This window comes from Aethalodelphis obliquidens, unplaced genomic scaffold (genome assembly GCF_003676395.1).
Source record: "Aethalodelphis obliquidens isolate GAN/ISIS:26980383/991018 unplaced genomic scaffold, ASM367639v1 scaffold14, whole genome shotgun sequence".
Classification (NCBI taxonomy): Eukaryota; Metazoa; Chordata; class Mammalia; order Artiodactyla; family Delphinidae; genus Aethalodelphis; species Aethalodelphis obliquidens.
In genome coordinates, this window is record NW_020837958.1 from 162,271 (window position 1) to 189,943 (window position 27,673).

The 27,673-nt window shown below is 49.0% G+C and overlaps 1 protein-coding gene across 11 annotated transcripts in view; it reads right to left on the reverse strand.

The window, feature by feature from the left end:
• The window catches only part of CD6 (CD6 molecule), a 41,398-nt gene extending 14,236 nt beyond the window's left edge, over positions 1–27,162 (reverse strand). For 7 of the 11 annotated variants that reach the window (XM_027114578.1, XM_027114576.1, XM_027114579.1 and 4 more), the window contains exon 1: positions 26,939–27,162. In XM_027114578.1, the coding sequence (XP_026970379.1) occupies positions 26,939–26,999 (61 nt within the window). In that variant the 5' untranslated portion in view covers positions 27,000–27,162. The remainder of the gene's footprint in view (positions 1–26,938) is intronic. The other 4 variants (XM_027114577.1, XM_027114575.1, XM_027114570.1 and 1 more) reach the window with 1 other exon arrangement.
• Between the last annotated feature and the right edge of the window lie 511 nt (positions 27,163–27,673).

Genomic DNA, 27,673 nt, shown 5'->3' on the forward strand with positions numbered 1-27,673 from the left:
GATGTGGCTAGGACTGTAGTGCTCATAAAGGAGCTCCTCTACACTTCTGGGTTCTCCTGCCCTTAGGTTGGAGCCATTGATGTCTAGGCAGAAGGATGTGTACCCACTGCTGGACCAAGGTAGGTAAGAGGCAGTGAGCCTCTTCCATCTCTTCCTGCTCTGTTGTGGCCAAATTAGAGGCCTGGGCTCCCGATGCAAAGACAAGGTGGAGGGGGACATTGACCCACCCTGAGTTTTGTGCAAGAAGTGAGCCTTTCTAGTGTTAAGCCTTGAAGATTTTGAGATGTACTTATTATCACAGCCTAGCCTGACCTGGCCTGACTGCTGCAGGGGCTGAAGATTCAGGCATGACTGCTATACATTCCCAGCCTCACCTGAGAATATTCCATGGACTCATACCTAGATGAGCGTACACACACACACACACACACACACACCTGCAGACACAGCTCTCCTACAAGCATCCAACTGGGCTACTCCATCACTCAGACAGAAGTAATCAAGCCTTTAATTGCCTGTCCTCACCAAGTCCCTGGTTAGCTGCCCAGCCTGACCCCCTGAATGGGAAATGACTCAGAATTCAGAGCACAAACTCTGCAGCTAATGTCATAGAGGATCCAAATGCTCCCAGGTCAGGATTTCAGAATCCCGGTTCCCCCAGCGATGGTCCCGGTGCTGCTGTGCAGTTGTTATTATTTCTGCATGTGCTGGGGTGGGGAGGGGAATGGAGGGGCTGGGATGCTGGCTGTGGTGCGTGCGTGTGTGATTGTGGGGGGTGTGTGTGTATGTGGTTGTGAGAGTGTGTATGTGTATGTCTCTGCGTGTATATGTGAGCGTGTGTGTTGTTGTGACTGCCTGTGTGTCTGTGGGGGGTCTCTACATGCCTCTGTATACCTATCTCTGGTCTGAGAAACTATTTCTCATGCATAAAGGCACACATGTTTTCTGCTAGATCAGAAAACCCTGGAGGGCAGGGCCAAAGGCCGGGTCAGCCCCATACCCCCAGAGTGCCCAACACAGTGTTTGCTGATTGACTGAATGAATGAAAGAGTGAGCAGGGGCCGCCAGCTCCAAGGACAGCCATTGCTGAGGCAGTTCATTGATACCAGATATACTCAAGGGTTTGTTTCCTGTGTCACAGGCACTTCCTGTCCCCTATCCCAACAAGGGAGACTGGCTTTTGTGTTTTGACTTCTGTGCGCAGGAACAGAAGTTACCTCTCAGCCTCCTTCCATCCGGGCCTGGGTTCACAGAGAACCCGGCGCAGGATCTGCCCTTCCCAGACCTTGTTACTGCCTTTGCCCGGCCCTGTGCTTCAGACTTTTCTATAAATTTAATTCTCGTGTTTGCTGCAACAAAGTTATTTGAAAAGGAGCCTTTACCCTATCCTGTGAATTTGGGCAAAGATGCCTGAACGTAAAAGTATACATTACAGTTTTCTGAACAGCAAACAATTGGAAAGAGTGAATGCCCATCTGCTGGGAAAGTTGCAGAATAAATATGATCTATTTACAGCATGGCATCTTATGCAGCCTTTATGAAGAATGAAATAGGCTTATACCAGTTGGAGGGATTTCCACGCTCTGTTGAGTAAGGAAGCAAGATACAAAGAAGAAAAAATAATATGATACAACTTTTGTAAAACAATGGCCAAAAAACCACACTTACGAACTGGTATCACTATGTGAACATGGAGGAAAGTATGCAAGAACACAGACCAAGTTATGAAAATGGGTAAATTAGAAAGGCGGGTGGGAATCCCCTGGCAGTCCAGTGGTTAGGACTTTGTGCTTTCAGTGCCAAGGGGGCGGGTTCAATCCCTGGTCGGGGAACAAATATCCTGCAAGCCAAAAAAAGGCAACACCCCCCAGAAAAAGGAGGGCTTCAAGGGAAGGACAGAGCAGGGCCAGCTCCGTGGCCGTGTGACCTGCACTTAAGTGTCCTGGACTTGGTTTAATGCTCTGCCGTCTCCATCTTGAAATTCTTAATAATTTTGGAACAAAGGGTCCTGCATTTTCATACTGCACTGGGCCCTGCAAATTATGTTGCTGGTCCTGGGGGTGAGTCATGCCACTGGGAGAAGAGAGGCGGGAGAGAGAGAAGAAACAAGTGGTGAAAGAGAGAGATGAAAGGCTGTACTAAGAAAAATCACATATACAGATGATTATACATAATTTTATATAGATTCCATCTATATAAGATTAGGTACAGAGGTAGATATGCAGAAAAACTAGACAAGATAACAAGATAAATGGGCTTTTTGTATTGCTTGCCTAAAATACAAGGGAATTGTAAAAATAAGTATCCTAGAAATAAAGCCAAGTTAGAAATGTTGAAAGACATGTCGTCATCAAATAGAGACTCTTTGAGGAGATCAGATGATCTCTGAGGATGACAGAGCATTGAAAATAAAATAATTAAATACCTTTTTTTTTTTGCGGTACGCAGGCCTCTCACTGCTGTGGCCTCTCTCGTTGTGGAGCACAAGCTCCGGACACGCAGGCCCAGCGGCCATGGCTCAAGGGCCCAGCCGCTCCGCGGCATGTGGGATCTTCCCGGACTGGGGCACGAACCCGCGTCCCCTGCATTGGCAAGCGGACTCTCAACCACTGCACCACCAGGGAAGCCCTAAATACCTTTTTTACCACTTTGTTCAGTGTTATTTAATGCTCAGTTCATTTACCACTTGAAATTCTCCTTTGTGCCCAGAAAACCATCTTGGGTTGAGCCTCACGTTCTGGAAAGTTATGGACCAAGAGGGATAAGGGAGGGAGGGGGCGCTGCTGACTGGGAGGCGAAAGAAGTTGGGAGAGCTACCCAGCACCCCCAAGGAAGGTGGCAGCTTTTTTAGGCTGGTCCCAAGCAGAGTGGGGCAGGATGTTGGCTAGGGCAGCAAGAGGAAGATGCCAGGGGAGGATGAAGTGAAGGAGACCAGAGCATGGGGAAAATGAAAGCACTGCAGAGCCACCTTGCCAGGAACCGGAAAAAATGGGCCACTTGTCCCCTTCCTGGGTCACCCAGGCCCATGGGATTTCCCCGTAGCTTTTGGAAGGTGAGAGACACAGGGAGGGAGGAGGCACAGACACTGAAGGAAAGGGGGTTGTTCTCCCAGCCAAGGCCCCAGCTGGCCAGCGCAGTGTCAGAGCAAGGCTGACACAGAGAGTTTCAGGTCCCTGTAGGGGCTGTGGAATGCCGGCCTGGCCACACACCCATATGGGGGTGAGATAAACAGCAGCTACCGCTGAGGGCACCCTCGGCCCTGGCTCCATCAGATGTGCCGAGGAGCACGTAGGCGCATAGTAAATGCTCACCCAGTGGACGATGGATGCAGAGATGCTGTACAGAGGGGAAGGCACGGTGGAGCAGGGCTACAGAACTACGGGGGGAGGAACCCACAACAAGAGCCAGTGAGGGGAGCGTGGCAGGCAGCACTGGCCAGAAGCTTACCTTTCTCTCCTTAATATCAGTGCAAAGTGTTTGTGAGCACGTGTGTCGACAGCCTTAAAAACAAAAAGGAGGGCTTCTCTGGTGGCGCAGTGGTTGAGAGTCCGCCTGCCGATGCAGGGAACACAGGTTCGTGCCCCGGTCCGGGAAGATCCCACATGCCGCGGAGCGGCTGGGCCCGTGAGCCATGGCTGCTGAGCCTGCGCGTCCGGAGCCTGTGCTCCACAACGGGAGAGGCCACAACAGTGAGAGGCCCGCGTACCGCAAAAAAAAAAAAAAAGGAACAAACCAGCCCCTTTTGATCCAGTAATCCCACTTCTGGGAACCTATCCTATAGAAACGATCCAGAATACCACTACACAGCGGTTAGTGTCCACGCATCGGAATTGGAAAGTTCTCGATTCTTTTTGCTAGCTGAACCCCTTTCTAACTGTGTGACTCAGGCAAATCATTGGCCTCTCTGAGCCTCGGTGGCCCTCCTGTAAAACAGGAGCAACAAGCACCCACGTTGCGGGCTTGCCATGAGGATTAAGAGAGATGGTGTAGCCGGGGCGCCCTGAGTGGCTGCCTTGTTAGACAAAAAGCCTGCGGCCACGTGGCTTCTAATAGTTAAAAAACAAAAACAAAACTGGAGACAAGGAGACAACTGAATTGTCTAAAAGGGATCGAAGGATTGGTTAGGAAAACACAGCATGTTAAAAATATTTGCAAAAAACGAAATTTACCAAGAGTTTTTAAGGATGTGAGGGGAAGACCATGTTGCAAGGTTCAGTGATGGAAGCAGGATACACAGTTCTCTCTCCCCAGGGCTCCCGCCCCAGCCTTGGCTTTAAGCTTCTGAAGGTCTTCCAGGACCCAGAGGGACCCAAGTTCAATGCCTCGTTCTAGCCTCTCATCGTACCCTGGACTTTTCCTCTGTGACCCCAGCCACAGGTGATTACGTATTTTATTTATGAGCAGTTTGGTGGCTGTCAGTCCCACTGAATTCTGAATACACACAGTCCCATGTGTATCTCAAGGCCCACAGACTCCCGGTGCAGTGTCTCCCAAGTTGGCCCGGCCGCTGCTCCAGGGCACTGCTGGGGCGGGGGTGGGGTGTGCCCCTCTCCAGGATTGGGACCAGGCCCCAGGGACTGCAGTGCCCACAAGTTTTGGGAGTGGCATGGGACTGTTGGCTGGGAGATCACCACAAATTGTGTTCATGCAGACCAGCCTTTCGTGTCCTGAGCAAGGATGACGAAGGCTAGTTGAACCCAGGAGGACCTGCCTCCCAGGCTCTAGCTTGGGGCCCAGATATTCAAAGAGGGCAGCTGTCCAGAAACATCCACTGGCCCATAGTCCTGAGATTCACTGGGTGGGCACTGGATTGCCATTCCCAGTTTGCAGACGGACATTTGGGAGACAACCAGATGGGTAACTAGTGTTCTATTTCCATCCCACACCGATGGGAGCCGTTACCCATCTCAGGCATCTTGAGTCCGAAATGTAGAGAGATAAGGGAAGGACTTTTTGATTCTTCCCATTGCTCTGATGGAGAAAGGGGAGGCCCCAAGACATGCCAGGTACCCACCACAACTTCCTAGCACAGCTCAGCGATATAGCTGACATGTATTCAGTACTTTCGCATACGAGGCCTTTTTAAAATACTTCAGATGAAATAACCAGTTTAATTCTCACAGCAAGTCCACAAAGTGGGGAAACCAAGGTGCAAAAAAGTTTAGCAGTAATTTGCTCAAGATGACACAGCAAGAAAATGGCAAAGCTAGGATTCGAACCCAGGCTGCATGGTTCAAGAACCCAAACTCTTAACCACTCTACTCCACTGGGTTGGAATTCCACATCCTGGTTTCCGGTTCAGCGACTGACCATGCCAAAGGCGAGGGGCAGGGAGCTCTGGCAGCCCGGGTGGTCTTCCAAACTACTTCCAGCTCTACCACACTCAGCCAGCCCTGAACTTAGGTAGCCCACCTCCAAGGGTGATACAACTCAGTACTCAGTCAAGCCCCAGGGACCAATTCCCAAAAGGGCCCTGATTCTAAAGATGTGCGGCCATGAGGAAGCTGTCCTTCCCTAGGTCAGGAGCCCCTGAGATGGCATTCTGCCCGCCATTCCCCCAACAAGGACAAGATGAGGTCTGGCAGCCCAGCCATGAGCTGTTCCACCACTTCCCCACCGACTCTCCCACACAGGCTGGCTTCGGCACTCCCTGAACCCGCTTGTTTCAATTCTGAGGCCAGAGGAGAAACGGGTTACTTGGAAGAGTCAAGGACTAATAGTCCCAGGGAGTTTAGGGAGAGGAGCCCCGAGTGGGAGGGTGCTGGGACTACAGTGAATGTTTTTCTTTGAAAGACTCTCTTGAGGTTGTTGATGGAGAGCAATTTTTTTTTATGTTTAATACTAGTTTTATTTACTGATAGCTAGTGATCTTTAGTGGAACAGTAAACCTCTGAAATGCTTTTTTTAAAATTTTTATTTTATATTGGAATATAGTTGATTAACAATGTTGTGTTAGTTTCAGGTGTACAACCAAGTGATTCAGTTATACGTACACATATATCTATTCCTTTTCAAATTCTTTTCCCGTTTAGGGTATTACAGAGTATTGAACAGAGTTCCCTGTGCTGTACAGTAGGTCCTTGTTGGTTATCTATTTTAAATATAGCAGTGTGTACAAGCAGTCCCAAACTCGATGGAGAGCAATTGTTAAAACAACTGGAAAGAAGAGACAAACAGTCTATAATTCCATTAAAATTGGAAAGAAGCAGTGCGCTGGCTCGCAAAAATAACTTATGACTTGATTCAGAGGGAATGGCTGTGTCCTGTCTTTGAAGGGACTTGGAGAGGTTACGTTGAGTTTATTTTGTCACAGAGACTGAAGCTGTCCTGGGGGCTTGGTGGGACAGTGTGGTCCTCGCTTCCAGAGGTGACCGGCATCAATGTCTATGTGACTAGACCAGGCTGTACCCACTGGGGACTTTCAAAACCCAGGAAGGTTGGGCTGACTTCTCCCCCCTGGGAACCCAAGAGAAAGTCAGCAACTTGGTGTCTTAGGCTTACTTAACTTATTTTACAGGATTTTTGTTTGTTTGTTTTCATTCTCTCTCATCATACCTAGGAAGGGCTTAGGGACAAAAGGAAAACTCAATGCACAGGCTATGGACTGAATGTGTATGTCTTCCTAAAACTTCATATTTTATTCATATATGAATAAATTCATATTCGAAGCCCTAATCCCCACTGTGATGGCGTTAGGAAGTGGGGGCTTTGAGAGAGAATTTGGGATAGGTGAGGTTATGAAGGTGGAGCCCTCACGATGGAAAAAAAAAAAAAAAAGCAAGAGATATAAGATCTCTCTATTGTGTGAGGATACAGCAAGAAGGTGGCTGTCAGCAGACCAGGAAGAGAGCCCTTACCAGACACGGAATCTGCTGGCACCTTGATCTTGGACTTCTTAGCCTCCAGAAACGTGAGAAACAAATGTTTGTTGTTTAAGCCACAAACATTTAAACCACCCAGTCTATGGTATTTTGCCCAAGCTAAAGCAGCACGTGATTGACAGAGAAAAGTGATGACAAAAGCTTCAAGAGTCCCAGCCCCAAAGGTCCTCAGTCACGCAGGTCAGAGAAATCCAGACTTTTTAGCTTGTATTTGTCACCATGTTATATAACAGAGGATGCTCACCTGCATGACATCCTCCCTACATGCCAGATTGAATTCCCCTCCTTTCCATCACCAAACCCAGGGGAGGTAAAAGACAACCGTTCGTAATCTGCAGTGAGAGGAAACTCAAAGATGAAATCAGGGTACACCACCGGCTTTGGGGTATGATCTGTTTCTGGAACTCCCCTTCCTACTCTCATGCTCAGGAAAGTGAGGGCGTGTGAGCCACGTTTTCCGGAAAGCTGAGAAAAGAGTCTATTGCTGTTCTGCATTCAATTCCATGAACACTTGCTGAACCTGTACCACGTGCTGGGGCCTGGAGTACATATTAGGGAAGTAAGCGTAAATGAGATGATCCCGGGAGCAGGAGAGTCCACAGCCTTCCCAGCACCAATGCATCAGCTTCACAGTTGCCACTCTTGGGAAATTTTTTTTTATTTTCAAGTTTTTTTAATTGTCTTCTCAGTTACTAATAAAAGAACAGACATTTAATCAAAGAAGACATACACCTGGCAAATGAACACAAAAATGTTCAACATCATGAATCATTAGGGAAATGCAATCAAACCATAGTGAGATACATCTCCACACTTTTTTTTTTTTTTTTTTTTGAGGTACGCGGGCCTCTCATTGTTGTGGCCTCTCCCGTCGCGGAGCACAGGCTCCGGACATGCAGGCTCAGCGGCCATGGCTCACGGGACCAGCCACTCCGTGGCATGTGGGATCCTCCCGGACCGGGGCACGAACCCGCGTCCCCTGCATCGGCAGGCGGACTCTCAACCACTGCACCACCAGGAAAGCCCCATCTCCACACTTTTAAAACAGGTAATATTCAAAGTACTGATCATACCAACCAAGAACCGGTGAGGAATACAGGGGGACTGGACTGCTCCCATATTTTTGATGGGAATACAAATGGGTACAGTCATTCATTTAGAACAAGAAACTATATGTTTGTATAAAGAATTTTATGTACACGTTCATAGTAAACTTATCTGTGATAGCCAAACTGGAAACAAACAGGAAATTCTCTTTTCATGATTTAGAACAGAGACTTCGGGGACAGACAGAATAGTGATCCGAACCCATCTCTGTTGATCACTAGCTGTGTGACCCTGGGAAAGTCACTGAGCCCTGCTAGACTTCAGTTTTAACCTGGCACTGGGCATAATACATAAGCCACATTGGATCGCTTTGAGGGGGTGCATGGCTAACATATGTAACATGCTTAGGACGTGGTACATGGCCGCTGCCATTATGTCCCCCCACCCTGCTCTCTCCTGTTCAATCCCCAATGGACATAGGAGGGCAGCTCTATCTATCTATTCATTCACCCCAGGCATAAAGATGGCTCTGAGGGTGCCTCAGTTTTCTCTGCAAAGGGACAATTCCAGTTCCCCCAAAGCTGCCTTCTTTCCTCTTGCCTCCCTGTCTTTCTTAGGAAGCTTAGCAGAGCTGCCTCACACTCACAACTCGCTATTCCCTTCCTTGGCCCTATAAACACGGCATCCAGCATTCCTAGAGATGAGATGTGGACTGCAGTTGCCATGGTAACAGGAGTTCCTCTAAAAGCAAAGGCTCCCGTGGACCTGGCCCCAAGGCTTGCTCAGGTTCCCATGCCAGACTCTACCTTCTTTGCAGCTACCAGATGGTAAGATGGGATACCACCAAGCATAGAGAATCATGAGCAACTCACGATTGAGTTTCTCCAAGTGAGCCCAGCAGGCCAGAGACGCTGGCCTTTTACAAGCCCCATCTTCTTGATCTCCCCGTAAGGATTCAGACCACTGCGTGCAGGAAATGGACATCCGGGTTCCTCCTCTAGAATTCCGATTCAGTAGGTCTTGGATGGGGCCCCAGCACGTGGATTGCGTAGAACCGTCTACCAGGTCTTGGGCAGCAGAAAGAGCATGGGATTGGAACTGAACAAGCCTGGGTTTGAAAACCAGCTTCTTCCTTACTATGGAAACCTTGGGCAAATCTCTTCATGTGGCCAACTTGCCTCCCTCACCTCACAGGTATAAAAACCTCAGAGGACCGAAACAAGATCACACAAAAATCCAATACCTGGCCGCAGTAAGTAGCAAAGAATATCCTGCAGAATCAACAAGCACAAATGAATATATGTGATAGATGTGCGTGTGCATATGAGTAATAGGCAGTAAAGGATTATAAACAAGATACAGGATGATCATATTCTTGTAGATACAATGCATAGAGAAATGGCCAGAGACCTCACTAAGTTGAGGATGCTGCTATCTTGACTCCACAGCAATACTCTTCTATATATAGCTTAGAAAACTATTCGCTGGCAAGTTCACATGTAGACATAGGCAGAGATTGTCACTGCAGCACTGTATGTAATCAAAGAAAATTAGAAGTAATCTAACAGGTCCTCAGCAGAAAATAATTAATGATACTATGTTATATTTATAGACTGAATTATTTTGTTAGAAGAATGAACTAGATCTATATCTAGCCACTTGGATAGATCTTTGAAACACATATTGAGCAGGAGGAGTGAGCTGTAGAACAATGCATCCAATATGATACCATTTATAGAAAATACGGCACATGTACTATCTATTGGGTATTGATACATTTTTATGTAATAAAAGTACAAAAACATGGAAAAGAAGGGTACACGCACCTTGGAGCGTGAGTGCTCTGGGGAGGGAGGGATAAGGAAATATTTCAGCAGCATCTGTATGGTTTGTTTTCTTATTAAAATAGATCTGAGCAAATATGCGAAAATGTAAACATTTCTTAAATCTGGGTGGTGGGGATGCCTAGGAGTTGTTGAAACACTCTCTGTACTTCTGTGTGTTTTTCAATATTTCTCTCTAACAAAATGTCTGGAAGATTCTATAACAGGGTGGTAACAACAGTTACCATTACAGGTAAATTTCTTTCTTTGTTTTCCTGTAGTTGCTAAATTCTGTACTATTTACATTATATATAATTTTAGTGTTGAAAATGAAAACAACAGTTTTTTTAAATGACAACATATGTGAAAAAGCCTTTGTAAATTGCTTGAATCATATCAATGCCCCCTGCCAAGGAGTCTTGTGTGCTTACATGGGTTTTTAATAGCTTTAAATTCTTTCATCTCCATCATGATGCTCAGAGGAAGGTATTATTATCCCCACTTTACAAATGGGGAAATATAGGGCCCAAGAGGTGTGGAGGAACTTTCCAGAACAACAGGGCTCATAAGAGGCAAAGCAGGGGAACTTCCCTGGTGGTTCAGTGGTAGAGAATCCGTCTTGCAATGCAGGGGACGCAGGTTCGATCCCTGCTCGGAGAACTAAGATCCCATATGCCACGGGGCAATGAAGCTTGCGCGTCACAACTAGAGACCCCGAGTGCCACAACTACAGAGCCCACGTGCTCTGGAGCCCGCTCGCCACAACTAGAGAGAAGCCTTTGCGCCACAACTAGAGAGAAGCCCACGCATCGCAACGAAAGATCCCGCGTGCCGCGACTAAGACCGGATGCAGCCAATAAATAAATAAATAAAGGCAAAGAAGGATTTGCACCCAGACAAAGGGTTTCCTGGGCTGCCTTGATTACACCTGTTCAGGAAGTTACTGCAAGAGAGGTGACCTTTGGGCCAGGGCTTGGGGTCTAGGAACATTTCACTGGGGCAGAGGGAGCGGATCCAGATTTATTGAACAGAGAGCTTTATAGACGTCATTCAGAAGCATCATGATGACCCTGTGAGGAAGTGCTATCATGAAACCCATTTAACTGACAAAGAGGCTCAGAGAAATTGTTACTACTCCAAGGTCACAGAGCTTGGTGGTGAAAAAGCCAGAATTCAAATCCAAGCATGTTCCCCAGATTCACTCTTTCCACTGTGTCAGGCGGCTTCTACAAGTGAGAGAAGGCAGAGGGGCATTTTGGGTAGGGCGTACAGCACATGCAAAGGCCCGGAGGCAGGACAGGGCCTGCTGTGTTAAGCTAGAAACTCAAGTATGTGAAATTCAAGAATAAAATTCCCCAGAGTTTGGCCTCTGTACGAAGGGCAGGGCTGGGTTTTTCCGGGTTTCAGTGGAAGCTGAAATTCTGCTCGGCCATGCAGGATTTTCCAGGGGGCCCGTCCCCACCCACCGGCTCTCAGGAGTGGCTCTGGTTCGAAGTCTCCGAGAGCTGCTGCAGCAGCAGTTTCTGGGTGAAGGAAGCTTGAGTGTGGGCAAGGGGTGAAAATCCCCCCAGCTCTCAGGGGTGATGCTGACGCCTTCCTGAGGTGGCCGAAAGCCCCCTTCGGAGAAGGGCCCCCTTAATATCAGGCATCTAGCAGCTGTTGGAAGTCATCATCATCCTTCCTGGGAAGGAAACACAGCCCTTCCCAAGCAGGCTGGGACCAGAATGTCTCCTGGGATGTAGGGACCAACCCTGGCTCAGCAGCTGTGCCCATCAGCTCCAAGGGGCCCCTCCCCTCTCACTACCCACCTCCTCTCTCTAAACAAATCCAGGCCCAAATCCAGATTCAAAGGGGAAACTGGGGAGGCACGGGGGATATTCAGCCTGAATCTCCACAGCCACCTTGTGTCATTAGCAGCTAAAGGCCGGCAGTAGCCAACGGCCACAAGGCCAACCAGGCCCATGAGTTCAAGTTCAGGAAATAAATTGGGGCTCCCTGGGAAGAGGTAGCATGTGTGTGTCCCGGCTTTACATACAGCCCGCCCTCTCCTATGACTCTCCGTTGGGCCCACTGAAGTCTCAGTTTTCCAGGTAAGAAACTTGAGCGACTTGCCCAAGGCCACAGTTACTAAGATGTGGAACCAGAATTCAACTTCCGGTCTCTCTAAATTCAAGCCCACTTCTTGGCTCTCTGGAGACATGGTCAGCCCACACTCCCCTCCATAAGTCACGTCTAGGGCTCTTCTGAAGTGGCTCAAAATCTTTCACGTTTCTGCCCATCTTAGCCCTTAGTCACTCCTTCCTTCCTTCATTCATTCATCTGTTCCTCATTCTTGGCCAGGCTCTGTGCCAGGTCCCAAGCCATGGCAGAGGACGAAGATATACTCAGAGTTGATTATGATCAGGTAGAAGTGCTACCCCAGGGGTCAGGATAAAGTGCTCTGGGAAGAGTAGAGGTGAGAGGGAATCATTCTGACAATTGGGAGGGGCTTAGAGGACGTGTAGGAGTTCTCAAGGATGAGAACATGATGGAGAGCAGGAAATATCCAAGCCTTTGCCAAACAACCTGGGAGATCTAACTTGTACCTTTCCAGGGGGTGAGCGGGCTCAGAGGAGAGATCATGTGGGGCAGTGACCTACCCCTCTCCATGCCACCCTTTCTCCCCACCAGTGGTCTGACACCACAGGGCTTCCCTATCCTTCCTTGCAAAGGTGCTCGAGCTCTGACTTAAATGCTGGGAAGACACTGTTGCTTTCTCAGTCCCTGAACCCCAGCAACAGGTAAGATCTCTGATCAGTGTCTCCCCCTCCAGTGTCTAAAGAGGCCTTTAAACTGGGGCAAGGAGAGAGCCAGCTGAATGTTTGGTCAATGCCAAAGTACGATGGACCCTTGGGAAGCTTTGCAGAGGTTTGAGGCGGGCATTCTAGCTCTGGCAACCAGCACCCACTGCTTTGGGGTGAGGGTCTGGCTCAGCCAACAGACCTCCCACCTACTCACTCCCCGCCGCATCCCGCCCTCCCAATCCACTCCTCTGGCTGGTGACTCTGCTTCTAAACTCCAGAGTCCTGGAGAGCAGAGAGGTCAAGAAGCCACCTCCATAGGGTTGGGGGCAGCACGGCAGAGTTGGAAGCAGGTGGGCTTTGGAGTCAGACAGATGTGAGTTCGAATCCCATCTCTTCCTCTTAATACCAGGATCTGGATTTCTTTTCTTTTTTAAAAAATTTTTATTGGCATATAGTTGATTTACAATGTTGTGTTAGTTTCAGGTGCACAGCGAAGTGAATCAGTTTTACATATACATATATGCACTCTTTTTCCTACACTCTAGTATCATCAGTGACCTTTGCCAACGTAAGCGGTGATGTTCATAGCCACCTCCTGGGGCTATTGGGAGATTAAAAGAGAAAATGATCGTGATGGGGCCTGACTCTCAATAGCTATTTGGCAACACGCTTGCACAATCTTTAATGCAATTCTGAAGCCCCAGATACCCCTGGAATTTTCATAACTCTGTGGGTGGCCTTCCTGACCTGAAAAGATGCTGGTTTGTCCATGGTCTTTATTTATTCTACGTGGTGTGAAAAATCATATATTTTGTTGCAGAAATGTTAAGGTATTTGGTTACAGAGCCTGCTCAGGCCCCTGCTGAGACATTACATCACATAAACATGTCACCTCTCTAAAATCCTAACATTCTAGATTCTGATTTGAACCTGGCCCCGGAGATTCCAGAAAGAGACTCAGGACCTGAAATGGTTTCCTGTCTTTCCCTTGAAGGAGCAGCTGTGTGGATGAGTTGTCGAAATTTAAGGCCAGAAATGATGACCTAACTTCCCCCTTTATCGTCTTCTTTCCTCACCTTCCCCAGTGGAAACCCTCCTCAGAAAAGAATCTTCATCCATTAACCAGTGAGGAAAAGGCAAGCAATAGAATAATGGGCAAAAGGCAGGAAGAGGCCCTTCACAGAAGAAGAAACACACGGGACCCTTGAACATATGAAAAACCCAGCCACGCAGCCGCAGAGGAAAGCAACGTCAGGCCACAGGGAGAGACTGTTTCACAGGCCCTGGATTGTCGACAATTAAGAAGGTGGTAATATGGAGTGTTGCTGAGAATGGGGATCAGTAGGGACTCTGTACATTGCTGGAGGGGGGCGGGGTGGAACAAAACTGTCACAGCCACTCTAGAAAGCATTTCCATAGTCGTGACCCAGAAATTCCACTCCTGAGTCATGTACACACACGCACACACATGCATGCACTGCTATGGGCTGAATCGTGTCCCAGCAAAACAGATATGTTGGAGTCCACGCCTCCCAGTACCTCAGAACGCAACCTTGTTTGGGGATTGGGTCTGCACAGAGTTAAGATAAGGTCACTAGTGTGTGGGCTCTAATCCAGTATGACTGGTGTCCTCATAAAAAGGGGAAATTTGGAGGCAGACGTAGGCACATAGGAGGGCAGAGGTGGGGATTTGTTTCTAGACGCCAAGAAACGCCAAAGATTGTCAGCAAACCACCAGAAGCTAGGAGAGAGGCGTGGAACAGATGCTTCCTCACAGCCTCAGAAGGAACCCACCCTGCTGACACCTTGATCTTGAATTTTCAGCCTCCAGAATTGTGAGACAATACATTTCTGTTGTTCATGCACCCGTTTGTAGTACTTTGCAGCCCTAGGAAACTAAGTCACACACGTACCTGCAACAAAGGTCACCTCTGGGAGGCAAGAGCTGGCAAAAGTCCACAGCTGCTTCTGGGGAGTCTTGGGAGAGGTGGGGGGCAGGGGGGGAACCGCAGGACGGATGGCTGTGCCCTCCACTTCCAGATCGCCAGAGTCAAAAATTCCACAAGTGCTTTGTGGGACTCAGTTTCATGGCTACATGGACGTGGCTGGAACCGAGCCAGCCCCCACAGATGCAGGTGATGAAAAATGGTCTCTAAAGACCTTCAGGGACGGCTTTAGAGTCTATCTAGAGAGCGAGAATTGGGGAGCTGACGTTCCGGTGGTACCCATTTCCCCTCAGAGAGGTTTGGAAACTTGCCCAAAGTCACAGAGAAGGTGGTGCGGCCTGGGATCCCATGCTGGTCTCCGAGACCCCAGAATCCACGTTCTCACAGCCATTCTGACAGATATTCATCAGAACCAACATGGGGCCCTTCCGCACACCCACCTCCGCGCTGATGCGACTAAACGCCCACGACGCTACAGAGACCTACACACTCCCTCCCTCAGGAACGAAAGGCCTCAGTGTGCGCGTGCTGGGTGAGATCTCTTTTAATGTGGTTGTTATAACATTCTTACAATAAGGATGACTAATGTTTACATCGTGTCTGAATTTTCAGCTGCAACCAGGTGGGAGTGACAAGGAAAGATGGTGGAACTGAGACCAGCCACTGCCGTGACCTTGGGTGAGTCCCTGTCCCCTTTGCCCCCCTCCGACAGCCCCTGATGTGAGGTTGCCAAGAAGACTTTGCTTCCCTCCCTCACAACACAGGCCCCGCTGTCCCCACTGCCTCCCCCAAACTGGTCTTTCCACCAGTAACGCAGTATATCCCACACCAGACCAATTTAAGATCCGAGATTAAATAGTATTGAATCACACAGTAAGCAGATGGTTCCTTTTCCAATTGTTCAGTCCTGGGGATTACAAGCCTTTCACAAAGGGAGAGCTGACTTGGGTTTGGCTGGCGGGCTAGTGAATGACGCAGTTGTTCTGAGTGTCTTATCTGTTTATACAGATATATTCAATTTATTGAAGCAACATTGGTCTGAGATATATGAAACCTAGAAGATGTCTAGGTTTAAATAAACTTACTTAGGCTTACACACGAAGTTGATTATAAAAAATATTTGTTAAATAATTGTATATACATAAGGGCAAATCAAATCACATCCTTTTATACTTAAAACTGTCTGATGATTTCCCATTTCCTTTGGATTAATTCCAAGCCCGTACGTGTTCTGTTTTCCCTGACACGTGTCAACCTCTCCACCTCCATCTCCTCCACTCTCCCCTTCCCTCTGTAATCTCCTCCAGCATGTGAAATTCACTCCCGCTTCAGGGCCTTTGCACCTGCCATGGCCTCTGCCTGGAATGTCCTGCTCCCTGATCTTGGCACGCCCAGCTCATCCCATCAATCAGATCTCTGCTCACGTGTCGTCAGAGGCCTTACCTGGATCCCCATTCCAGTCTCTCTGTCTTCCCTCCTTTGCTCTATTTCCCTCGTTGCACATAGACCTCTCTGAAATGATACTATTTTTTTTTGGTAGTCATTTTTTAAAATTAATCTTTATTGGAGTATAGTTGCTTTACAATGTTGTGTTAGTTCCTACTGTGTGGCAAAATGAATCAGCTATACGTATACATATATCCCCCCTTTTTTGGATTTCCTTCCCATTTAGGTCACCAGAGTGCGTTAAGTAGAGTTCCCTGTGCTATACAGTAGGTTCTCATTAGTTACCTATTTTATACATAGTATCAATAGTGTATAGGTGTCAATCCCAATCTCCCAATTCCTCCCATTCACTCCCCCCTTTCCCGCTTGGTATCCATACATTTGATTTCTACGTCTGTGTCTCTATTTCTGCTTTGAAACGATACTATTTTTTAAACGTTTATTCGTCTGTTTTCTCCACTAGAATATAAGCTCCTTGAATTCTGGGACTTTGTCTTACATCCTCAGTGGCTAAAAACAGTGCCCAGCACGTAGTAGGACTCCACAAATGAATGACAGGAAGCTGTGAAGGTGGAGGGAAGACGGGCCGGGGAGCAGGGAGGAGCCCCGCCAGGCTCCACAAGGAGGCAAGGCAAGGTGGTGGCCGTCAGAGGCTCAACCTGAGAGCTCACTCTTGGCCCCATCAGCACCAGCCTTCAAGACACTGAGCCAGCTGGTTCCCACTCACTGAGCCAGCAGAGAAAGCTGAGTCGGCCACTGTATCTGTAGAAGAACGATGGCATCACAACATCACCATCAAGAAACTATCGTGATAATAACTGATCCAGGCCAGAATCAGCCATAATATTACGAGTGGGTAAAGCTTTGAAGGGAACCAAAAAATTTACGTATTCTCAAAGAATCTGCCCACAAGAGACATATTTATCACAAAGGAGAAGAGTGACTTTACCTAGCAGACGTCACCTTAGCCAAGCAATCAGAGTTAGACCATGGGTAATGGGACAAGCTGATACCATGTCTGAGAAGGACACAACTTCACTTCTGTGATACTCCTGCCAGAAACAACACAACTAATCATGAGGAATCATCAGACAAGCCCCGCCGGGGAACATTTTACAGAATAACTGGCCTGTCCTCTTCAAAGTGATCAGTATCTTGAAAGAAAAAAATCTGAGCAATTGGTCTAGATTAAAGGAAAATAAGGAGAGTGAAATGCAACACATTCGATGGAATTTTCTTTTGCCTCTAAGGCAAATTGTTTTGGAACAATTGGCAAAATCTGAGAAAGTTCTACAGATTATTTTTGTAGCAACGTTTATCACCTGATTTTGATATGTGTACGGTGGTTACATAAGCGAATGACCTTATTTTTTTTTTAAGACATGTTGAAGTATTAGGAGAAAGGGAAGTTACGTCTACAACCTACTCTCAAATGGTTCAAGAAAAATGTAATAGACAGAAAAATAGAGAAAATGATAAAAATATTACTAGTCCGGAATCTGAGTAAAGAGCATATGGAAAATCTTTGTATATTTTTGCAACTTCTCAGTAAGTCTAAAATTGTGCTGAAATAAATTTTTTTAAAATAAAACTAAACAAAACAGTCGGGGAGCCATGGAGGTGGTGGAGGCAAAGTGGCTGCAGGAAGCCAGCTCCTCGCCTCACAAAGCTGACATCTCAGAGCCCAGGGTCAGCTGTGTTCACCTCAGACCCACGTCAGACCACAGCCCTCCCCTGCCATCTCCACATCGAGGCGGGGGGTGCTGAGGACGCATCTGTGGGCACAGGCCAGCGCCACACCCTCTGGGTAATGTGGGGAAGGGGCCCCTGGCAGAGCCTGCAGACCCTTCTCACCCCTGCTCCTGACCTTGGGTGCCTCACTCCCCATTTTGCACCTCAGTTTCCTCCTCTGACAAATGGGTGGATGTCAATGACTGGCAGCCCTCTGGGGATGGAGTCTTCCAGCTCAGATACTGCTGCCGTATTTCTAGAACCCCATCTGGAGAGTGCAGCACATCTCTCCAAGGAGCTTGATTCACTTGGCAAGTGTGTTTACTTAGTTTAGCTGAAGGAAAGAGAGGAAGCTGGTCTCGCTGAGCAGAATGGGGAGTAGACGTTCTCCCTGTCCGGGACACGCTTCTCCACCTCTGCCCCCGCCCCAGCCCAGCTCCCAGGCACCCCTTCTGGAAGAGATGAACATCCTAGCAAAAATTTTATTGAAGTGTAGAGAAAATCTTTCCCCAAGCCCCATTTAGGAAGAGGCAGCTGGCGGGGATGGGTTGGTTGGTGCCCAGAAAGTGACTCTGGTCACAGTTCTGTCGGCAGCTCGCTGTGTGGCTCCAGCTTTCCAAGTATTACTTTGTGCTTCTGCGAGATGGACGGACCCATGCTTGGCTTTGCACACGGCTGACGACACAGCGATTTCACCTCTGTGTTCTCCCTGACTCGGGGCTCAGTAGGTGACTTCCAAACTGGAAGTGGGGCACACAGATGGGATTGCCAGGATGCCTTGAGAAGCTCTCAGCTCTGAGGAGCCCCCCCTCACTCACACAGCCTGTGTCCCCGCACAGCCCTGGCCCCCAGCTCCGGGTGCAGACTCCCTGGGCTATGCTGGCCCTGCCCGGAAAGCCCAGCCTAGCTCAGGGTCAGGATAGAGCGGTCGGGGGCGTCCTGGAAACTTACAGGCTGGAACTTCTAATGTGCCCTGCCATCTCCTAACACTCAGTGGAGACCTGGGGGCAACCCCCTTGCAGGGGAAAGTAAGGGGGTCACTCTCCCATTATGGTACCCTAATCCAGCATCTCCCAAGGGCTCCGCAGTCTCCTCCTCAGCCCCTCAGCCCTGCCTCCCTAACCAGCCTCTTGGAGGCTGTCTCAGCTGCCACTTTCAGGCAGAGGCAGTTGGGCCACAGGAGCCTACAAAATGGTGGGCGGAAACCCGGGCTTCCCTCCGCGAGCTCCTGCCCTGGCCCCACGCCCAACAGTAGGTGTGGCCATGGCGGTCTTTGGCGCCCAAGAAGCCCCATGTTTCCCCAAGTACTTCACAACCATTGTCTCATGGAGCCTCATCCCAGCCCTGGGCTCTGGAGGTTGCCACTGACCCCACTTTATGGCTGGGGAAACTGAGGCTGAGTGGAAGCTTGGCCAGGAAGTGGCTTCTGACACACAAGTTCCTTCAAGGGGTTTTTTCACCCAAGTTCCACGACAGCCCAGCTGTTGGTAGCTGAGGTGCAAACTCCCCAGAGAATGGGGGACCTTTCCTATAAAAATCTTGAGGTGGCTGGAGTTCCAAACCCTGCCCGTCTTCCAGGGCTGGGAAACATCGTGGATTTGGAGTCGTAAAGTCAAGTTAAAGATCTGGCGCCTACTAGCTAAAAACAAGACAACAGGGCTTCCCTGGTGGCGCAGTGGTTGAGAGTCCGCCTGCCGATGCAGGGGACGCGGGTTCGTGCCCTGGTCCGGGAAGATCCCACATGCCGCGGAGCGGCTGGGCCCGTGAGCCATGGCCGCTGAGCCTGCGCGTCCGGAGCCTGTGCTCCGCAGTGGGAGAGGCCACAACAGTGAGGCCCACGTACCGCAAAAATAAAAAAAATAAAATAAGACAACAGGCCCCAAGTGGAGTTGTTTATGCTAAAGCCCCACATCACCAAGCCGAGACTTAATTATGGTTTCAGCTCTCCCAGAAATGGCATCTTAAACCCGTCAATCAGGAATCACCTGACCAGCACTAGTTAGGTCATCTGCCTGCTAGACCCCGCCATCCCCTAAAAGAAAGTAACTTTGAGATAACCAACAAAGACAGCACAGGGAACTATACTCAATATTTTGTAACAACCTATATATATGAAAAAATATATATATATGTATGTATAACTAAATCACTCTGCTGTACACCTGAAACTAATACAAGATTATGAAAAAAATAGATATATATGTATGTATAACTAAATCACTCTGCTGTACACCTGAAACTAATACAAGATTGTGAATCAACTATACTTCAATTTAAAAAAATAAAATTAAAATAACAATAAACGACAAAAAAAAGAGTAACTTTGCAATAACCAATCTGCTTTTTTGCCTAGTATAACTTTCTTGTTCCTACTCCCTTCTGCCTATAAAAGTCCCCTTTTATACCTGTCTTTTCTATCTGCTAGATCGTATGCCGCCGATTTGAATCGATTTTTGCTCAGTTTAAAAATTTTAATATGCCTCAGTGTATCTTTTAACAGTCTATTAACTGTGCCATCCAGGAAAAGTCACTTCACCTCTCTGAGCCTCAGTTGCTTAATCAGTAAAATGGGGGCAATAACTCATACTTCACAGGGCTGTGATGAGGAGAAGACAGGTATATGAATTTACACCTGTCGGCCTGGCGAATGTAAATGTAAATGTACGGTTTGTGCCGGGCTCTGTGCCTGGCATGCTCACTGCATCCTCATGACACAGCAGTCTGGATGAGTCAGCAGAAAAAGAGCCTGGAGCCCAGCTCGTCTGGGAATTGAGGCCCTACCTACCCCATAGGCCTTAGACCATGCTCTCCAGATCCTGCTCCAATGGGCCCTTTTGCCTGAAATGCCTTTTTTTCCCCTTTAACTTTTTATTTTGAAATGATAGACTCACAAGAAGTTGCCAGAATAGCACAGAGAAGTCCCATGCACTCATCTTCCAGCTTTCCCTGACGGTGACCTATTCCGTAACTACAGTAAATTACCAAAACCAGGAAGTTGATACTGGCACAACACGACTATCTCACCAGCCTTTGCACGCACACATTTAAAAAATGTCTTCGTGCCTAGGATGTTTTGGCCATCTTTCTTTCGTATGCAAAAGCCTTCTTGTCCCCCGTGTCCAGCCCCTCTGGGACAGGGACGTCCCCCTCTCCGGGACGCTCAAGCTCTCCCTGTTCTGACTCCTGGCTCCCAGAAATAGTGCAGCCCAGTGATGGAGAACATGGGTTTTGGAGATCTACAGACATGGATTTAAACTCAGCATCACCCACTAGCCTGGGGCAAAATACAGAACTTTCTGAGCCTCCATTTCCCCACCTGTAAAATGGGGACGAGTGCCCCAGTGTCAGTGTAGGACAGGATAAGCATGGCTGCTGCTTGGAGAATGGAAGTCCCCTGCAGTGGATGGTGGTTATGGCTGTCATGGGATTGCACCTGTTGTCACATCTAACCCAGAATGACCCTTGTATGTTTTGCCACCTTCTTCAACATTTATTATGTTCAAGGTCAAACCTTCATATCTCAGGGCCATCCCAGGGCCTGGCACATAGCAGGTGTTAAATAAATTGTGGGTAGAGGGAGCCCCCTACCAGACAAGCTTTCCTTTGTCTCACTGCGTCTCTTCAGCTTCACTTCATTCATTCCTGGCCTGGGTGGGCAGGGTAGATGCCCAGCAAACCCATGAAGGCTGGGCTTTGCTGAAAGAGGCAGCCCATTTGCTCCCATCCGATCCTGAGAAGTTTTCCGGGGGGTCCCAGGACCCCAGAGGCCGCTCGGGGCTGTCCCTGGATGCAATGTTGAGGCTGCAAACCCGGGAAGGTACAACACCTTGGGGAGATGCCTCATCCTCAGAGGGAACCCCAGGGGCAGCCAGCCAGGAGACAGGCCGGGCCACTCTTCCCCGTCAGGACACCTCAGCTCAAGCGTTGGCACGTCTTAGCTCCAGACTTTGGACAGGCCTCAGCCTTGCTAACCCCCGGTTTCCTCACCTACACCATGGGGTTGTCACGTGGGTAAATGAGTTTATTGTGCAAATGGCATCACGTGAACCGCTAAATCCTGTATTTACATAGAAGAGATCTTCATCTTGGCTGTGTAACATTTATAAGCTCGCATTTAGGTGGTCGCTGACAGGGTATTAAATACCACACGTCTGGCCAGAAACGAATCACATTGTTTCCACGACGTTTATTTTCACCATTGTTACCATCAGGTGATTTACAATGGCTTTCTCTTGAAGGCAGCAATATAAAGTTTTTTCTAAAAATAAATGTCTGTATACTTTAAAACATCCATTAAGAGTATCAAGCAAACTGTCAGGTAGGATGGCAGCTTTAGTAATCGTCCGGAAGGGCAGGAATGAGGGCCCCCAGGAAATGCTGCTCCTCTGATGCACCTCGCCCTGACCTGGCCGATGGGAGGCAGTGCTGAGGGTGGGATGAACGGTCTGGAGGACCTGAGACTGGGGCAGGCTAGCGATCCGGGCATTCCAGCCCCACCAGCGTCTGTTCAGTGCAGGGCTGAGCATCTGGCATGGGATTTAGTTGTGGTCCAGGCAGGGGGAGGGTGGGCCCCATGCCAGGGGGGTCTTTTCCTCCAGGCCCCTGTCCCAAAGCCTCAGCTGGAGTCACCTGCTTACCCCTCCCTGTCTCAGGGGGACGGCTGATGTTTCAGCCTCAGAATCCGACAGCTGGGGGCCCAATTGAATTTTCGAGCATTCCTGTGAGAAATGAGGCTGGCTCGGAGCAGGCCTCAATAAATGCGAACTGAATGAAGGAGGCTGTGGGCAGCATTTCTCACTCATTCTAGATCCCTCTGGAATCATCTATGTTTGGCTAAATAATGCCAGACCCAACGCCCTAGGAGCTGCCTTGTCCCACATCACCACATGGTCACGGCCATGCTAAAGGTCCCCACCAGTCATACGACCAGAGAGCCAGACTAGGAGAAATATGCAGGTGTCTGTCATACGTTATTTATAGATCTATGAGTTGGAGTCTTGCCAGGCAGGAAGAACATGCGGGGGGAAAAAAGAATAGTAAACATTTGTTTAGTTTAATCCAATCAAGTGGTAAAACTCCCTGGGCTGGGGGGAGACAGAGAGAACTAGGTTTTTGAAACCTGGATCGTGGGTCGAGCAACCAGCCCCATCAGAGGCCATGGGCTATCCGTCAGCAGCACCAGAGAATCATATCTTATATTTTGGCAAAACAACCAAAAAGCTGTCCTCATCTCAGTCCACTGAGATGGAAACTCCAACCTGCTCGGGATAAGCCAAGTTACGTGCAATGGTAGGATTCTTTTCTCCTTGGTAAGTGATTTTTAAGCCCAGGAAGATTAGAATTTAAAAAATAGAGATGTGAAATAACAGAAACCCATAGTATCTGTACCTTTCTGTTACGTTTAAGTTGGGTCAAGTTCTGTATGTTGGTGCATAAAATCCTGTATTTTAATGTTTAAGAACTTTTAGCCATAGAGTTTCTCATGTTTGTGACTGACTAACTGACTTCAGTTGAAATCTGTAAACTTGATTAGACTACTTAAGAGAACTTAATATTCACTTTCTTAATAAGTTAGTTTTTTAGATCTATAAGCATTCTTTTAAATCCTTGGGAAGGTTGTGTTTCTTAGAGGTATTTGAAGCATTTATAAGAAAATCAAATTCATTAAATTTATAAATGTAGTGTAGAGTATCTAAGGTGGTGCTAGCCAGTATAAATGTAAGGTGAGCTCCATAGGTCATTTTAAATTTTCTGGGAGGCACATTTTTCAATTTTTTTTTTTTTTTTGCGGTACGCGGGCCTTCCACCACTGTGGCCTCTCCCACTGCGGAGCACAGCCTCCGGACATGCAGACTCAGTGGCCATGGCTCACGGGCCCAGACGCTCCGCGGCATGTGGAATCCTCCCAGACCGGGGCACGAACCCGCGTCCCCTGCATCGGCAGGCGGACTCCCAACTACTGCGCCACCAGGGAAGCCCCTAGGAGGCACATTTTTAAGAAGGAAAGGAATAGGTAAACTTAATTGTAACAGTAACACTTATTTAACCCAACATATCCAAAATATTATCATTTCAATGTAATCATATAAAAGTTACTAATGAGCTATTTTACAATTCTTGTTTTGAACACATCTTTAAACTCTGCTGTGTATTTTATATTCCTAACACATCTCCATTCAGACGACCGCGTTCCAAATGGTACATTCTAATAGCAGCTAGATTAGACATCACAGATCTAAGGGAGCTCAATTAGCTACATTTGTCAGTGGTATTTATTATTTAAGGAGGCTTACTCTGTTCAACCCGACTTGCTGAAATATTAAACAAAGACCCCTTGAGAGCCATTGTTAAAAACTACTGGACTTGCAAAAAAAAATGAGATCTGTGTATTGAATTTACAAGGTAAGGAAAAACAGATTTTTTTTAATGTGTTAATTTAAGAAACTATTTTTTTAAAGTAAAACCACAAATAGCCTTTTCAAGTGCACAACGGCAGCCCTTGAGGACCTCGCGCCAACCACGGTCCGGATGGAATTCGAGTCACCGACCCCGGCTCGGCCCTGGTGGGAACGGCCGGGTTTTTTGCTCCTGCATCTAATGCAGAGTGTCAGATCTGACCAAGCTCTTAAGGATCATCTGCCCAAAGAGCCCCATTCCACCCAAACTGAGGTCCAGAGCCGACAAGCACCGTCACAAGGTAAATTAAAGGCAGGATGGCAGGAATCGGCTGGTCTCCTGACTCCCCTCCCCCACAACCTCCCCGGTCAGGGGCTTCTAGTTCATTCTCTCCACCTCTCCATCCCCACTTGGCTGATCTGGAAACCGAGGCAGAACTGGAGGATAAGTGGGCAAACAGGTCCTGGACCCAGGCCTCCAGGGAGCGCCAGCAGAGAATTCGGAAGCATGGCTCTCTAGGCCCTGGTCCCTGCCCTGGTCATTCAACAACATCAACCAAGGCCTGCCGAGAGGCCGGCCCAGAATCCAGGCCGGCCTGGCCAGAGAAACAGCTGTGTGAGGCCCAGGATGGAGCCTGGAGACGAGACTGCAAAGGGAAGTAGGAAAGGGGGGGCCGGGTCCACCAGGACCCAGGAGGGCCAGACTCCACGTGCCTGTGGTCTGAGGGCACGGCCCGGTAACCCGCCCAGGCCACGTGCAGCCCTCAGGGTGATGCCCTGGAGCTCCCTGATGGACCTCATTCTCCCAGTTCCCTTTCCTTCCTCCCTCTTCCCAGTTGTTTTTCTCTCTTTCCTTTTCTTTTCTCAAGTTCCCTTCTGCCCAGAGTGCCCCTCCCACCAGGCCCTATTTCCCAGCACTAGGACCTATACCACTGCGCACCCTCAGGAGGGTCGAAGGGAGCAGCATTTAATGCCATTAAATCGCATAGCGAGGAAACTATTCCCGCCCAAAGGGCTTTCAGACCCCCTGAAGAGTCAAGAAGAAAATAACAATTTGGAGGCAGGATGTCTTTATCATCCCCTCATCTTCCCTTTAACAAAGAGGGCTGCCAAAGGCTTCAGGCACAAGGGCCGTTACATTCTTCTAACTTTTTACTAACACAACAGAGGAACTGGTTTTCACCGCCATTTTTTTTTTTTTTTTTTTTTTTTTTTTTTGCGGTACGCGGGCCTCTCATTGTTGTGGCCTCTCCCGTTGCGGAGCACAGGCTCCGGACGCGCAGGCCCAGCGGCCATGGCTTACGGGAAGCATCAGCAGGCGGACTCCCAACCACTGCGCCACCAGGGAAGCCCTCACCGCCATTTATTTTTATGCTTACCTTTACCTTTTATTTGTGGCAAATGATGTCAGTTTTCCATTTGTAATTGTGACATAAAGTTTCCTTTCAAAACTGAACTTGTATTAGTAACAAGTGAGTCAACTGACTGTAAGTACAGTTTTGAAAACACGAAGTTAGTAAATAACTATCCTGAGAGTGGAGTGGGCCGGGCAGAGACAAGGTGATGTGTGAGGAACTGGGCCCCAAGGGACCCTCCTCTTCACCTTCCTGGGCTCTGCCCAGCCCAGGTTCCCACCACCCTTCAGGCACTGTTCAAGACCAGATCCCGGGGCCCAGGATCTGGCCGTCAGACCCAGACTTAATTTTGAGCTGAGGCTGGCAGCTCATGGAGAACAGAGGATGGAGACGCAGAGCGAGGGCCCCAGTCTCAGACCATCTGTCTGTTCAGCTCGGGGGCAGAAAGCGGCCAAGCTCCAGGGTCTCCTGGTAGAGTGAGACAGGCAAAGCTTCTCTTCCGGGCCCATATGGGGCCGAAGGAGCACCTATTCCTGGTCCCAGAGCTAAACGGCTTTCCTTGAACCAGTGTGAGGTCAGGAGGCTGGGAGCACGTGCCTCTAGATAGACAGAGGCAGGGAGAAGAGCCCCCCACGGCTCCCCGAATGCTCCAGGCTTCCTGATGGGGCCTTCCTGGGTCTCCCTAACACCACACTCAAAGCATTTAGCATCTCTACTGCCAGGTGGACCCAGACTCCCAGGTCCAGCATTCTGTTTCCACACCCATCTCCTTATCCCCCAGTGTGAGGGCCCAGAGCATCTCCTGCCCAGCTCCTGCTACTTTGGACCCTGCACTCCACAGGGGCCAACAAGCACCCGATGAGCACAGCCCAGGGCCCCAAACTTCCTGCCACCCGATGCCTGGCCCAGGTTGCGAGGATGTTTGGGCACCCAGACGGAGCTCAGGATCAGGGAGGATTTGAGCCTCAAGAGCTTTTCTGTTCATTTGTGCCCCAAACTACACCCAGTGGAGCAACCAGCGGCCAACTGTCCCCAGCTCTGCTTAGCTTCCCGAATTCTGTTTCAGGACGGCTCTGCTGTGAGCGGTACAAGCTTGGTGAACCCAGGGCCTCAACTTTGGGGTTGAAAATATGATCGTCAGTGGCCCTAGTTCTCTGGAAGGCAAACGGTTCCTTCCTGAGAGTTGGCAAGAAATAGGGATGCAGGGATTCCTGAGCCTGTGGGTGGGAGGTGTCTCCCTCCTGTGAGCGTGGGAGCCCATTGGTAAGACACCCCATGTGCTACCCGCATTATCTGACCCTCAGGGGTCCTCTTAGCACCGCCCAGGCACAGCCTCAGCCCCTCACGGGGGTCCCTGTACCCTCTCTGGGCCCCTAATGCTGTTGACACAGCTGGGACCATCCTGGTACCAGAGTATAGTCCTGGCTAAAAGGCTCCAGACAGGTGAGTGTGAGAAAAGAAGCAGAAAAGGGACCAGAAGGGCAGGTCCCAGGCTCTCCTGCAGGAGTGCAGGAGGTGGGGAGAGGGCTACCTGAGAGAGCTGCCGTCAGCAATCCAGCAACCACGAAGAGGAGCATTATGTCTGGTGTCATCTCCGACCGCTACGCCTGCCCGCGAGTGGGAAGCACCATCCTAGGGCCAGAAGGTGGGCAGGCTACCGAGTGCCCCTCTCAGCGGCTCTGCCCTTAGCTGCTCCCGTTTGTGTATCTCTCTCAGCAGGAGACAGCACCCCTTTGCACGCATGCGGCCAAACCCAGCCTGTGAGTGTCTCTCACGCCTCTGTGCTCTACTTGTGGTTTCGGTCTCCAGGAAGCAAGGCTGGTAATATAGGCGAGGAGAGCTCAGCTGCCTCGACTGTGAGCTCCCCAAGCCTGGCTGAACCCCAAGAGTCGCAGAGTGAGACACACACACACACACACACAGGGGCCTCAAGGGTCTCTTAAGGAAGAGGGAAGCAGAGGGGCCATGCCTCATTTCTGGAGACCTGGTACATAGTAAGTAGAGCGCTCCATCAGTACATATTAGAAGAGTGGATGAGTGACCCATTTCTGTCCTAGTCCATGGAATCTGGCTCTCATGGGATTGAATCCCAAGCTTTACCTGGTTCTCAGGTGCAAAGATGGCTGGGAAGAGGGAGGACGTGGCTTTGCACTTTCAAGAGGGAGCACCTCCACCTCCCCTCAGAGAATGGTAAAGCAGGAAGGGTCTGATAGATGGTTTCCCCACCTCCTCTGCAGGCTGGAACCGGCCCCAGTGACGGCGCAAA